This window comes from Arvicola amphibius, chromosome 3 (genome assembly GCF_903992535.2).
Source record: "Arvicola amphibius chromosome 3, mArvAmp1.2, whole genome shotgun sequence".
Lineage (NCBI taxonomy): Eukaryota > Metazoa > Chordata > Mammalia > Rodentia > Cricetidae > Arvicola > Arvicola amphibius.
Window position 1 is genome coordinate 141400792 of NC_052049.1, and position 13649 is coordinate 141414440.

At 45.3% G+C, this 13649-nt stretch overlaps 1 protein-coding gene across 1 annotated transcript in view; it reads left to right on the forward strand.

Annotated features, from left to right (window-relative positions):
- The first annotated feature begins 2030 nt into the window (after positions 1-2030).
- The window catches only part of Prtg (protogenin), a 108010-nt gene continuing 96391 nt past the window's right edge, over positions 2031-13649 (forward strand). Inside the window, exons 1-2 of the mRNA XM_038323834.1 lie at positions 2031-2112; positions 4015-4317. Coding sequence (XP_038179762.1) covers positions 2031-2112; positions 4015-4317 — 385 coding nt within the window. The remainder of the gene's footprint in view (positions 2113-4014; positions 4318-13649) is intronic.

Genomic DNA, 13649 nt, shown 5'->3' on the forward strand with positions numbered 1-13649 from the left:
TATATGAAACCTTTTGAACAGACCACAAATCTTACAACATGACACACACACACACACACACACACACACACACACGCACACACACACACACACACACACACACACACGCTCAGAGGAACTCTTCCTGTCCAGTGTGGTGGGGTGAATGCTAGACTTGATTCAGCAGGCTGTTGAATGTGTTACATCGTCCTCCTTCTCAGGGCAACACCAGGTTCCAAGTCATGAAGTTCCTGGTGTAACTGAATGTAAACATCTTATTAGCAGTTCTTATCCAGGAAACAGGAGCACTTGGGGGCGTTGGGCCCAAGAATACGATGTCAAAAGGGAGAAGGAATAATCACATAATAAAGAAAAACCTATCCAGACTGGGAATGCTGACTCAAGCCTGTTCCTGCCACATACAAGTGACTTCCAGGTTAGTCTGGACTACAGAGTGAAACCCTGCCTCAAAACAACACAAACAAGAAGGCAGTTTAAAGGCCAAGAGCCTCGTTTTCTGTAAATTTCAATGACTGATATTTCAAAGATTTCTGCAGTATTGCATTTTAGTACCCCAAACAACTTTTCCTTTTCTACGATTTTTTTTTCTGGGGATTAGAAATTGTTCAAACTCATCTATATTATAAGACACATTTGGGAGCAACAGAGTAGCAAGGGTACTGTTGTTATATATGGGGGTTAAAATAAAATTGCAAAGTAGATCGACTTTTTTAAAGTAAGTTTGAGGATAAGTAGTGGGGGGGTGTCCTAATGGATTTCCAGCCCCACCCCCCATTTCCACCCTCTCCCGCACAATCAGAAGGATTCCTTAAACTTGCTAAAGGCAGTTAGTGACAAAGGCTAGATTTCCGTCAGCGACTTTAATTAAAGTTAGCTTTTAGCCTGTGCCCTCGTCATGTGCCAAAGATTTAGATCGGGATTAGCAAACGCTAATCCACGTGTAAAGACTCTGTAGGCTCCGTCCCGGCAGCCCCCTGTACGCCCTCTTTAAATGTACGTTTCGACTCCTCTGGTTATCCTTAATTAATTCCAAGAGCTGTGAACAAATTCCCATCGTTGGTGTCTCCTTTCATCAGCCTAACTTTTAAGCAGGTAAAACCTATCAAAGTCTGGCCTCGCATATCAAACTCTGGAAACCCCTTGATCTCGCCTCTACTCCCAGGACAAGGGCCTTTATGTACTTAGTTCTTGCACATTAAAAACTTAATTAACTTGAAGCAGAGTTAAAAGTTCTCCCCCAAAGGTAACTGCTAATTTTAGGTCTCTCTTAGATGATTTTCAAGCCACGGCCGTATCTGATAGGACGGGAGATGATAAGAAGTCTCCAAATGTGGGTGGTAGTTTGGGGGGGGAAGGTGTCGCCATTGAATGCCTCCAGGGGCGCTGACAAGCCTCAGAAGTGGGGACTGGACTTCCCTGAACAGGGCCTGGGCGGGTGAGCAGAGCAGGGGGATGGGCAGGGGGCCATCAGGGGAGAAGTCTCCGGCCTTTCCACGTCTCTCAACACCATCCTTCCACCCCACCCCCCCTCCTCCGTGCAGAATCCTCAACTGGCCCGCAGGAGGGAGAACGGCCCCGGGGGCTGGCCGCGGCCAGGAGGATTGGCCTTTGTGGCCCGGTGGCCAGCCGTGGCGCGCAGGCTGAGGGGCGGGGGCCTGACCCCCAGGTGCATTGTCCAGCGGGGCCCTCCCCCCTGTCCCCGGGGTCGCCCAAGCGATCGCAGCGTGTCCCTCCGCCAGCAGCGCCGACCTCGCCGTGCGGGGCCCAGGGGCCAGATGTAGAAAGTAGTCCCCGGCCGGCCAGGCTGTCCACTACGCCGCCCTCTGCAGCCTCCCTCCGCCCCGGGCTGGACTCGACGCGCGTGGTCTCCGCGGCCTGGCGCGCGCGCGCGGGGGTCCGTGCGCCTGCAAGCGGCGCGCCGCCTCGCTACGCCGGAGCAGCGGGTGCAGCAGGAGCTGCGGGTCCAGAAGAGCAGCGGGAGCAGCGGGCGCGGGCGCACGGCCCAGAGTATGCCCGCGCAGCCCCGCTGAATGGCGCCTCCCGTGCGCCCGGGGATGCCGCCCCTGCTGCTGTTGCTGCTGCTGCTGCTGCCGCCGCTCGGCTGGGTTCCAGGTGGGCGCGCTCCCCGAGCAAGTGTGCGCGACCGTGCGCGGGGAGGGGGACGGGCAGGGATGCCCCGGGTGGTGCGGCCGGGCCGGGGTTCCCTCGGGATGCGCTTTCCGAGCGCTGCTCCTCGGCCAAGGCCGAGTCTCCCCGGGGCCGCTGTCCACTCACCCTGCTCACGCCATTGTCCGCGCTGCGGCCAGCCCGGGGGTTCCGCGCTGCGTCCCGGGCCGCGGCCGCACGTGGTTTTATTTATATTGTTTCCTGAGTGGCAGCCTCGCCGCGCAGGGGGCGCCGCGGTTGTCTGCCCTTTCCAGGGTTTGCAATGGGTGCCCCAAGTCTCGGGGTGGCGGAGCCGGGCGTCCCCAGTTTCCGCAGCTCGAAACTGGGCAAGGAGATGGGAGGGTGGAATTGCAACGAGAAGGAGCTTGAAAGTTATGTGGCCCATTTGTGCCCCCAGAGAGGGAGGAGGAAGGTGTCTGGATAGAACTTACTTTCTGCACGTTGGTCTTTGGAGTCCCGGCTGGAGGTCCCTGAAACCGCCAGATTAGCCTTGCACAAACTTGCATAAATTTATTTATCTCCATTAATTCAACCTTGGTTTCTTCAAAGACGGAAACGTGTACAGTGAATGTTAGGGAAAGGAGGAGATTCGAAAAGGTGTTCAGGGGCCTCAGTTATTTGTTTATAAGTTACAAGCACTGCTTTTTCTTTCTTTTCTTTTTCCTTTTTTCTTTTTCCTGGAAGAGTTAGTTTCAGTTAGCAAGAGAAAGGATCAAAGTAGGATGCGGCTCAGAAACACAATGGGCGTCTTTCCGGAGTGGTTGCACGCTGCATGGTTGTTGGGGTAGTTGGGCAGACCTTAGTGGAAGTTCGGAGTTCCAGACTCTGAAGTTCCAGCATCTTTGTTGATCACAAACAGATAAATTATTGCTGGGCATTTGTAATCAGGGCTTCCCACTGACCAGAAGTGTTCCAAAAAAAAAAAAAAAAAATCTCCCACCAAGACCTCTCTAACTTTGTGTTGGCCCGGATCGACATGCTTTTGCTCTAAATGCAAGATGCAACAAATGCTTTATTCTGAGAGTCCAGCGACTTGTGTATACTTGGATAAAGCATTTCCTCTGCTCTGATAAAAATGTGTATTGGTTGATTAAGCAATCTCCTATCCCTATTAGACAGTAAGGACCAATTAGTCACGCATTTTTTTTCAACAGTTGGTAGCTCGAAAAAAGTGAAATAAAGGTTTCCTAATCCGATCACCCACTGTGCACAAGCAGCCAGAGTTACCAACTTTTCAAAGTCTATTGTGTGTCCTTTAAATACCTAGCTGGCTCGGCAGAAATGAAGTAAATGGATTTCTCTTAAGGAGCGGAGATAGCATCCCTGCTGTAAAAGGGCAGATAGGGGGAAAAATGCAAACTTGTGATTTGTCACCAAAGATAAAGGCACTTCCCAAAGGAGTAGGTGTGGGTGGGGGGGGTTGTTTCCAAGAACACTTCCAGAGACAAGGAAATCAACTCGCCTGTTCAGAGTTGGAGTTTTGCTAATGATTTCTTGTAAAATTAGACTTTTATGACTTACCCTGTTCAAGATCTTTTTGACAAGCTTGTAAAAGTAGCCAATGACTTTGTGCTAGTGAGTTTTGATGATTCTGGGTCTCTGGCCAGAAACCTGAGAACCAAATTCTTAGGCTTCATAGACGGTATCAGCACCTTCCCGTGTTTTGAATGTAGACATTGTGAAGGATGACTTCTCTGATTTGTTGAAAGGGTTTGCAGTTATTAGGGTCCTTGGAAGGTATGGCTGGAGAACCTACCTTATACCACAAATATGTGTTTTACAGTTGCTTGCTAAATGACTTTATACCTGTAATTCTGGAAACGGCCTTCTCTCCCTTTCTCTTTGCAGGAGTGTGGGGCTTCAGCGAACTGTTTTTCATGAAAGAACCACAGGATGTAACTGTCACGAGGAAAGACCCGGTCTTTTTAGATTGCCAGGCTCATGGAGAGGGTCCTGTGAAGGTCACGTGGTTGAAAAATGGAGCAAAACTGTCTGAAAATAAACGGATTCAGGTTCTATCCAACGGCTCTTTATACATCCGTGAGGTGGAAGGCAGGCGAGGAGAGCATTCGGATGAAGGATTTTATCAGTGCTTGGCAGTGAACAAATACGGGGCCATTCTCAGTCAGAAAGCTCATCTGACATTGTCAAGTAAGTCTTTAAGGTCTTCTTGTTGGTAACAGTTTTTACTACTAGAAGGTTGTTTTTTTTAATTGGCTTATGAGTAGCATTAAAAGCATACATATGTTAAGAATTTCACCAGAGATGTTAATAACCGGAGCTAACGGAGGCTTGCAGAGAAATCTGCAAAGACTTCATCAACTTGAGTTGTGGGGACCTAAATCCAAATTTAGGCCTTGAAAACGTCAGGTGACTCTAAATTTCAGACATTGCACACTGTAAGGATTACACGAAGATGTTTGGCCGGTGCCAACAAAGCTGTTGTAAGATTTCAGTCTTTTGGAAATCGCAGAATGGAAGCAATCCCGAGTAAATCTTTCTGCTGTGGGACTGGCCCTTGAGTGCTAAGTCTTTCCTACAGTGCAGCCTCCCATCTCTCAGGTTGTCCTTAGATCACCCAGGTTGCGTTTTGATTGTAGGGGAGGCCTTGGTCAGTGACTCTCAGGCCTTTGAAGTATTTCGAGGACATTTCCAGCTGGGAGGGAAGGAGATCAAGGCTGTTTCTCTCTTGGACCTAACGGAATCAAACCAGATCTGCTGGGTTTTCACTAGTTATCCTAGAATCTGCTGTCTCAGGATTTCCTCTGTGTTAACATAACTGTCAGCCTTATGGTCCATTGGGCGGTGGTTGATCTGGTAGCTGCTGGGCGTCGGCAGGAGCCTGGGACAGGTAAGGGAACAAGGTCACCACCTCTTCAGGTGACTAGGTGACACACTCAACAAAGTGGGGTGTTGGGAAGAGTTTTACAGCGCTGGCCGTGCTGTTAACCCCCAAAGGGCAGGCTTTTGCACTGTACACACGCTGACCCCCGTTCATAACGCATACAACAACAGGACGAGTGTGTTCTTGAGATAACCACATAACTTTTAGGGAGTGGGTTATCCAAGATCTCCACAATGGAGGCTTGAAGCTTTGAGTTTCCCAGGTGACTTAACTACGGCTCAGGGGCATGGCTCAGGGCATGTTTCTGCCTCGCTTGGAAAGGTAATTGATGTAATTGTGTGGCGATGATGAATTGTGGAGAATAACTACAAGCAGGGATATATTTATGTTGAGCTATGTTGGCAAATTAGAGATGCTGCCAAGCCCCACCCCGCCCCCACCCCTGCGAAAGAAGAACATACCCCTGAAAGATTTCTGATAAACTCTACCCCAATACCCCCTACCGTCTTCCTTTGGCTTTGATCATTGACCATTGAAATCTTTTTTTTTTCATTGACTCTTGGCTTCCCTGTACAGTATCACTTTGAGGAGAATGTGCATTTTATTTTAGCCTTATGCTCTGTTCAGCGTTTGAGTCTTGTGTAATGGGCAGTCACTCTGGGATTCGTCTATTCCCATCTTTTCAGATTTGTGGAATTTTTTTAAAAAATTTTTTCATGCCGAGGAACTGTAGTTTGTGTTGCCTTTGTGGGGATGTGGGTGGTGGAGGGGAGTGGACAGGGCTTAAAAGAAACATTTATCAGGACCACACTGGTTTCCAGGACCTCCTGAGAAGCCTGACAGAATCCCACAGCTCACCCAGCTTTCTGACTCCATAAATAAAATCTGAAATGAAGTAAATATTAGGAACGGGGCTGGGTTAGTAACGCAGTGTTAGAGCATGTGTTTGGCATCCATGAGTGTCAGGGTTCAGTTCTCACCTCCTAAACCAAACTCAAATAAAAAAACCCAGCCAATCATTCAAAAAACTTTCAACATTTTGAGTACCTTCACATTTTTTGTATCTTTAATTTTTTTATTAATAATACCAAATTACATATTGATCACTTTACAAAATATTGTGGGGAAGTAGATAAGTAGATGACCTAATCTTCATAGTATAAACTTTGGATTGAAAAGTCAGGTGTGGCACATACCTGTGACTCCATCATGTGGAGGGTTGAGGCAGGGGGATGGAGTTCTAGGCCAGTTAGAACTGTGTACATCAAGACCCTGTCTTAGAAATGTTTATTTACTCACCGAACCATTTCACAGCCCTTCAGAAACAAACAAAACTTCCCAGATTAATGCCTAGACCACCTCCTGCTTTTGGGGGCTGGGCTTTCAGCCAGTCACTATTACAAATTTTAAAAGGCAAAATACACAGCGGATTAATTTAAGTTTTTCTTTAAAAATAAGAAGGCTCTCCGCGATCCTGGATTCATCCGGTTTTGTTGGTTCAGAGGCCGTGTCTTGTGACAGGGGCTTTAATCACTCTTCCTGTGCAGATGTTATCCAAAGTGAGCAGGAAGAGGGGAGCATTAAGTGGGCATTCTGTTGTTTGTGTGTGTGTTTTTAAAGCTCGTTCTTCCACTTGCTGATAACAGCAGGGTACAAGTGTGTTCCTTTTGTTTTCTTAGGGATTTTATGAGCGAATGCAGCTTTTGCTTTACTGGTGGTAGTAGCTACCTGTAATCTAAAACTTTAATCTGCGCCTCTCGGGCTTTTTAACACACAGCCTGAGTCTTAGTTTCTGAATTTAGCGGCTAGAAGCGGAAAGTTGCACTCTGGGCCAGAATTCCATTATTCATGTGTAAATTAGGAATCGGCAAGGTTAAAAGGTTAGACACTGGCCGGGGTGAGGTTTACCCTGTGATAAAGAGCAGATGACCCTCATTCATTGGCCCCAGCTTTCATGTGGCTCTTCTGCAAAGTTGCTTATTGCCATGAATTGTTCTTGAGGAATGCAGAAACTAGCGAGCAGGCCCTTCCTTAAGTGTCACTGTGGGGCCTTATCTCCCTGCACATCGGAGCAGGCTTCTTCCCCAGGGCCTGGAGGCTTGGCTTTCCGGTTGTTCACCCAAGCACAAAAGAATGCGTCTAGTTTAGTTTTGCTAAGGCATCCCGTTTTTGAAAAGGAAAACATAGGGTTAAAGCAATATATAATTTTTTTTAAAGTGATCCTTTGTATTGATGGCCATTTTATCCTCCCTTTTTGACATTTTCATGTGATCAGAAAATTAAAATAGGGCCTATAAATGTAAATATATTGAGTTTTAGTACATCAAAATTTCACCTACTTGAGTGCTAAGTCTTCCTTGTATAAACACCGCAATTAAAATGTTTTAGGAATGCCCAGTGACCAGAGAGCTGTCTTGCTCTTCCTTGCGTTCTTAATGCTGGTGTAAGATAAGTCTCATAGGAAAGCATTAGTGTGCTTAAAGCAGTCTCATATTTCAACAAGTTTAAATTAAGATAAGGGAAGTAAAGGAGGGGGCGGGCGCATTCTGTGATGTGTAAAAGTCTGGCCATCAGTGAGGATTGGACAGGAAGCTCGTTGTTTGTTTCCTTTCCCTAAAAGGTGGAAATTGAAGCCTCCAGATAGGATGAGAGCACAAACCTGGCCTGTATTTCTTAGGGTTTTCTTTTTCTTTTCTTTCTTTTTTTTTTCCTTTAAATCTTGGGCAAAGATAAAAAAGAAATTGTAGCTGGAAGAACATAAGTATTCTCTTAACTTCATAATACTTTTTTAAACATTTGAGGTTAATTTTAGCCCCAGTGAAGTTGTTCAAGCAAGTCATTTCTGTCCTGGAACTAGCTCTTGTAGACCAGGCTGGCCTCGAACTCATAAAGATCCTCTTGTCTCCGCCTCCCAAGTGCTGGGATGAAGGGTGTGTGCCACCACTGCCCAGCCAGGCAAGTCATTTCTATAACTTTTAATTGGCAAGAATCATTGCCTTTAGTAAGATATGCTTTTCATGAGTAAAGTGCTACTACTTCAGTTTAAGATGAAGTTTCAAGGATTTTTATTTTGTAGGTGTGGTTTTCTGCCTTAAAGAATAATTTATTAATCATCACCCAAAGTTTAATTAGAAATGTAAAGAGCGTTTTTAAAAAAACATTATGTTCAGGAAAAGGGGGTGATGTGGCAATATGAAAATATAGCTTAGTTATTTGGATTTTATTAGGGATCCTGAACCCCAAACTAGCAAAATTTTTCTTCAGTGTTCTTGTCCCAGTGGGGTTTGTAGACTTTGAGGGGCAGTGTCTTATCTATGAGACAGGAGCTCTTAGCCGTCACCTGCCCGAATTCAGCAGTTCTAACATGGAACTCAAAGCCGCTGGATTTCGGAAAAATAAAGACAAGGAAACAGACATTTTGAGAGACTGGTCGGCCAATCCTGTAGAAATAAAACGCAGTTCCTGCTTCCTGATCTCTTAGAGGGTGTGTGGTTTGGCTGATCTGTTTAATTTACTGTCAGTTGTCCTGGATACGTAACATCACAGGCTTCTCCCCAGGCAGGCTGGTCTCTGAGATCTCTCAGCTTAAGGTCCGTATATCAGGGGCCTGATAATCTCTGGGTCAGGGAACCAGTTTTTCCGATTTTCGGCTCATTTTCTGCCACTTGTAACACTATCTCCGAGCTCTTTTCAAAGTTTGTGGGTTTTTTTTTTCTTCTTTCCTTTATTGGAAACAAAGCAGGATCCAGCAAGGGGGTAGAGTTCTATGTTTCTTGAACACACACACACACACACACACACACACACACACACACATACACACACAAATGTGTTTGTTTTCTTTCTGCCCATTTTTTAAGTGACGTCTCAAGAGGGTCCTGGGTCTATATACCTTTTTGGTCAACCATCTCTGATTCCAAAGGTCCTCATAGCCAGGGGTTGTTTGTACAGCCCCCGGGGATCTGTGTTCCCAAATCTAACAGCTGAGTCTGTTGAGAAAAATCAAAGCAATTTAAGAGACTAGCCGAAAACTAATCTTTTAAGCCAGACTTTAGGCTTAATGCATATTTCAACTAATAAAACAAATGCGTTTGAGGATACCTCTGTGAAAGCCGTATTTTTAACCTCAGTTAGAAGACAGGATTTTATCTTATAGCCAGAGTTGTTCAGCTAGGCTCATTGCTAGGAAATTAGCTGGGATTCCTTTAGTAACTACTTGCAAAAAATCAGCCATGTTGAGAGTCATTCTTGATCTCTTTGGGAAGAAGATATATTTATTTTTATTTTGTGCCTATGTGTGAATGCGTGCCTGTAAGTATATACACTACATACATGCCTGGTACCCATGGATGCTGTCAGATCCCCTGGAACTGGAGGGTGTTCTAGGTAGTTGTGAACATCTTGATGTGGGCATTGAAAACTCAACTCTGGTCCTCTATAAGAGCAGCAAGCGGGGCTGGAGAGATGGCTCAGAGGTTAAATATCTGTCTGCCCTTCCAGAGGACCTAGGTTCAATTCCCAGCTCCCACAGTGCAGCTCACACATAGCATCAGTTCCAGGGCTTCTGACAGCTTCACACAGACATACAGGCAAAACATTATAACATTAAAAAAAAGGAAAACTTGGGGGGCAAAAAGCCATGTGTGGTGGCACATGCCTGTAATCCCAGCACTCGGGAGGCAGAGGCAGACAGGTCTCTGTGAGTTCGAGGCCAGCCTGGTCATCAGAGCGAGTTCCAGAACAGCCAGGGCTACACAGAGAAACTCTTGTCTTGAAAAACCCAAACCCAAAACAAAACAAGAAACAACCGCTCAACTGCTGAACCAGCCCCTCTGCTGGAATATGTTAAAGCAACTTTGATGACTAGATTTCAGTGAGTTCAAGGCCAGCCTGGTCACAAAGCAAGTTCCAGGACAGCAAGGACTGTTACACAGAGAAACCCTGTCTCCAAAAACAAACAAACAAATTCTAAAAACATCTCAAGTAAGTCTATTTTATATTGCCTGTCCCCTTTGCTATAAAGTGTCTTTAAATTTATTGCTTACACCTTGGTCCATAAGAAAGGAAGCTGCTGGTGATGTCATTGGTATGATGCTTGCAGTTCCCTAGCCTGGCAGCATGCACAGACATAGTTGATGGAGATGACGTGTAGAGCAGCTCAAACATGGACCACAGCCTCTCCAGTGCTGTGATGCCGGCTGGGCTTGCAGAGGGCGGAGACAACATCCTGACAAAGATCTCTCACACTAACCTTACAAATTCGTTACTTTTACATTCCTTTTTTTTTTTTTTTTAAAGAAAAACCAAAAACCTCTGATTCTTAAAAACTGCTTTGATGAGGCTTAAAAAGCCAAATTCTTACAAACTAAGCAGAAGGTGTGAATTTAAAATGTTTGTTTCCTTGGAGGCCCTGCCCTTTCCAGAGTGTTTGTAGATACGTGTTTGGCAGTTTTGATGTTGGCAGCAGTTGGATTAATGAAGAGACTGGGGGAATGTGGGCACTGTTTCACACTGGGTTAGTACCTGGCACGTAGAAAAGATAATCTTTTCAATGCTTTATTTAGGAGACTATAGTGGCACTTATTTTATTTTTCAAAATGGGGTTACTCTGTGTAGCTCTGGCTGTCCTGGTACTCCCTCTGTAGACCTGGCTGGTCTCAAACTCAGAGATCTACCTGCTGCTTCTGAGTGTTGGGATTAAAGGCGTTTGCTGGCTGTATGACAATTTTTTTAAAGATTTATTTCATGTGTATGAGTGTTTTTGTCTTCATGTATTTCTATGTACCATGTGTGTGCCTGGTATCTGTAAGTCTAGAAGAAAGCATTGGATCTTCTGGGATTGGTGTTACCAGCAGTTGTGAGCTGCTTTGTGGGTGTGGGAATTGAACCTAGGTTCTCTGTAAGAGCAGCTAGATCTCTTAACCACTGAGTCATCTCTCCAGCCCCTGTTGTAGTTATTTAAACATTTTCTCTTGTGGTTCTGCTTTATATGGTGTGTGTGTGTGTGTGTGTGTGTGTGTGTGTGTGTGTGTGTGTGTGTACATATATGTGGATTAGCATTCCTGTATAGGCTAGAAGTGTCTTTCTCAGGTGTTGTCTGCCCCTTTAAGTACAGAGTCTCTCATCGTCCTGGAGTTTGCTGGGACAAGGCTGGGCTGGCTGGTCAGTGAGACCCAGGGATCTGTCTCTCTGCCTCTTTGGTGTTGGGACTACAAGTGCATGACTCTCTACCAGGCTTTCTTTGTAAGTTTGGGGATCAAACTCATGATCTCATACTTGATCATTGCACAGTTGACTGGTTGTGCTCTCTTCCCAGCCCCATAAGGACTGCAGGAGTTAAGTCATTCTTTTGCAAAAATCCTCCTAAGGATAAACCTTCTTACTGTTTTATAATTTTTAATTAAAAATTGTTGTAGCTTCAATTAGATGTGTGTGTGTGCACGCACGCACGCGCGTACTTGTACGTGTGCACATATATGATACATGATGAGTGTGGAGGTGGGGGTCAGAGGACAGCGTGCCTCAGTTGTCTCCTTTACTCTGTGGGGCCTGGGATTGGACTCAGGTCCTCAAGCTTGGTGGAAGTCCTTTTAGTTTGCTGAATTATCTTGTTGGCCATAATAAAACTCAGGGACATTTCATCTGTGCTACCAGCACCCCCCCCCCCCCAAAAAAAAAAACCTCAGTAAACTGTTTATAAAGGTATTTCTGGTTGTGGGTGACATTCTCAGAGTTCCTAAGCTATGGAATAGTTCGAAAATGGGGCCAGAAAATGCCTCCCTGTGGTGTCATCTGATGCCGCCCATGCTGTGTTCCAGCATCCTTGGCCTTTTTTGGCCCTCCCAGGCCCTCTGACAACCAGAAAAACCCAGACACTCCTGTTTGAGGACCACTGATATTTCTGTGGATGGCAGGAAACTTCTACCCTAGAGAGTGTCTTGGGGGTGTTCTGCACACTGTGTGGCATCGACAGGCTACAGAACACTGGCTGTGTGGTAGCATGTGGGCGAAAGGTGAACACAAATCTCTTATGTAAATCTGCAGTCCCCTCCTTTGGTTTTGAGCAGAAGCCTTTAAACTTCTGCTCATTATGATGCCAGGAAAGTATCACCCCCCCCCCGCCTCCCCAAGATAGGGTTCTCTGTGTAGCTCTGTCTGTCCTGAAACTTGCTTTGTAGAATAGGCTGGCCTGAAACTCAAAGATACACCTGCCTCTGTCTCCCGAGTTTTGAGGTTGAAGGCATGCACCATCACTGTCTGGTGTGGATGGTAGCATCTTGAGAGGACCCCAGGTCCCAGGGTCAAGTAAAGGGGAAGGCACTGGGCTTGACTGGTGTGTACCAGCCCACAAGGAAGTTTGCAGACAAAATGTCAAGTGGTTGTTTTTAAAATATTTGTTTTAGATTACTTATTAGTGACAGGAAAGGAATCTGGTAGATTTCTGTCTTCATCTTTCTCAAGATGTTGTTTGTGAGAGTGTGAATGTATGTGTGTGTGTGTGTGTGTACATGTTCATGGGTATGCCTGTGGATACACGTGTTTGTGTGTACTTGTAGAGGCCAGAGGTCAATTATCTAGTGTGTTCTTTAGCCTCTTCCTATCTGTTTTTAGAGACAGGAAAACTCCTTGAACCTGAAGCTCATTAACTCAGTAGTGAGTTAGTCAGTGAGCCCCAGAATCCCTCTGCCTGTGTCTCCCTGGTTCTGAGGTTACACTGTATGCTCTTGTACCTGGCTTTTATGTGAGGGTGAGAGATCTGAACTTGGGTCCTCATACTTGTGCAACACACACTTTATTCCCTGTGCCTGGTCTCCTCTCCCTCTCCTCTCTTCTCAGTAAGATTTTGTTCAACCCCATTATACTAGAACCATTTAAGTCCCTGAGAAGAATATTAAAATTACTTGGTAGTATTGGATAGTATTTAATGCACCATTTTGTACTTTGTTTATGGGAGGCTTAAAGCCAAATAGAGATAATTTAGATACTTGTGCTTTATTTATTTGTGTTTATTTTTGTGGTACTAGGGATTAAATCCTGGACCTTCTCCAAAGCAAGAATTCACTTTGTCAACATCTGTTAGTCCCAGCTGGGCTAGGACTAAGTATTTTTTTATGATTTTTATGATTTATTTTTATTTTATGTGCATGGTTGTTTGCGTGTGTGTGTGTGTGTGTGTGTGTGTGTGTGTGTGTGTGTGTGTATGTGTCCCGTGTGCATGCAGTTCCCTTAGTGGCCAGATGGGGGTGTTAGAGCCTCTGGAACTGTAGTCGTAGGCAGTTGTGAAAATGCCCAGGTCCTCAAGTGTTCTCAACCATGAGTCAGTTATCTCTCCACCCCTATTTTTAAGATTCTAGAACTGTCCAGTTCTATACGGCTATGTTTCTTTGAAAGTTTGCACATGTGAGATACAGTTTTATAAATATTAATGGTAAATTCTGATGTATATCAATTCAGCATTTTAAAAATATAGTTGAGATTTTTCTCTTGAGAGCTTTACTAACACCCTTGTGTAGAACAGATGACCCACTGCCCTCAGCGTCTATTAATATGGTAAGGTTTAATTTCCCCCAGCTTTCAGTCTGAATTAGTGTGAGTCTCTTTGATTGGGTTTTAAGTAATTCAGATTAAAATACTGACC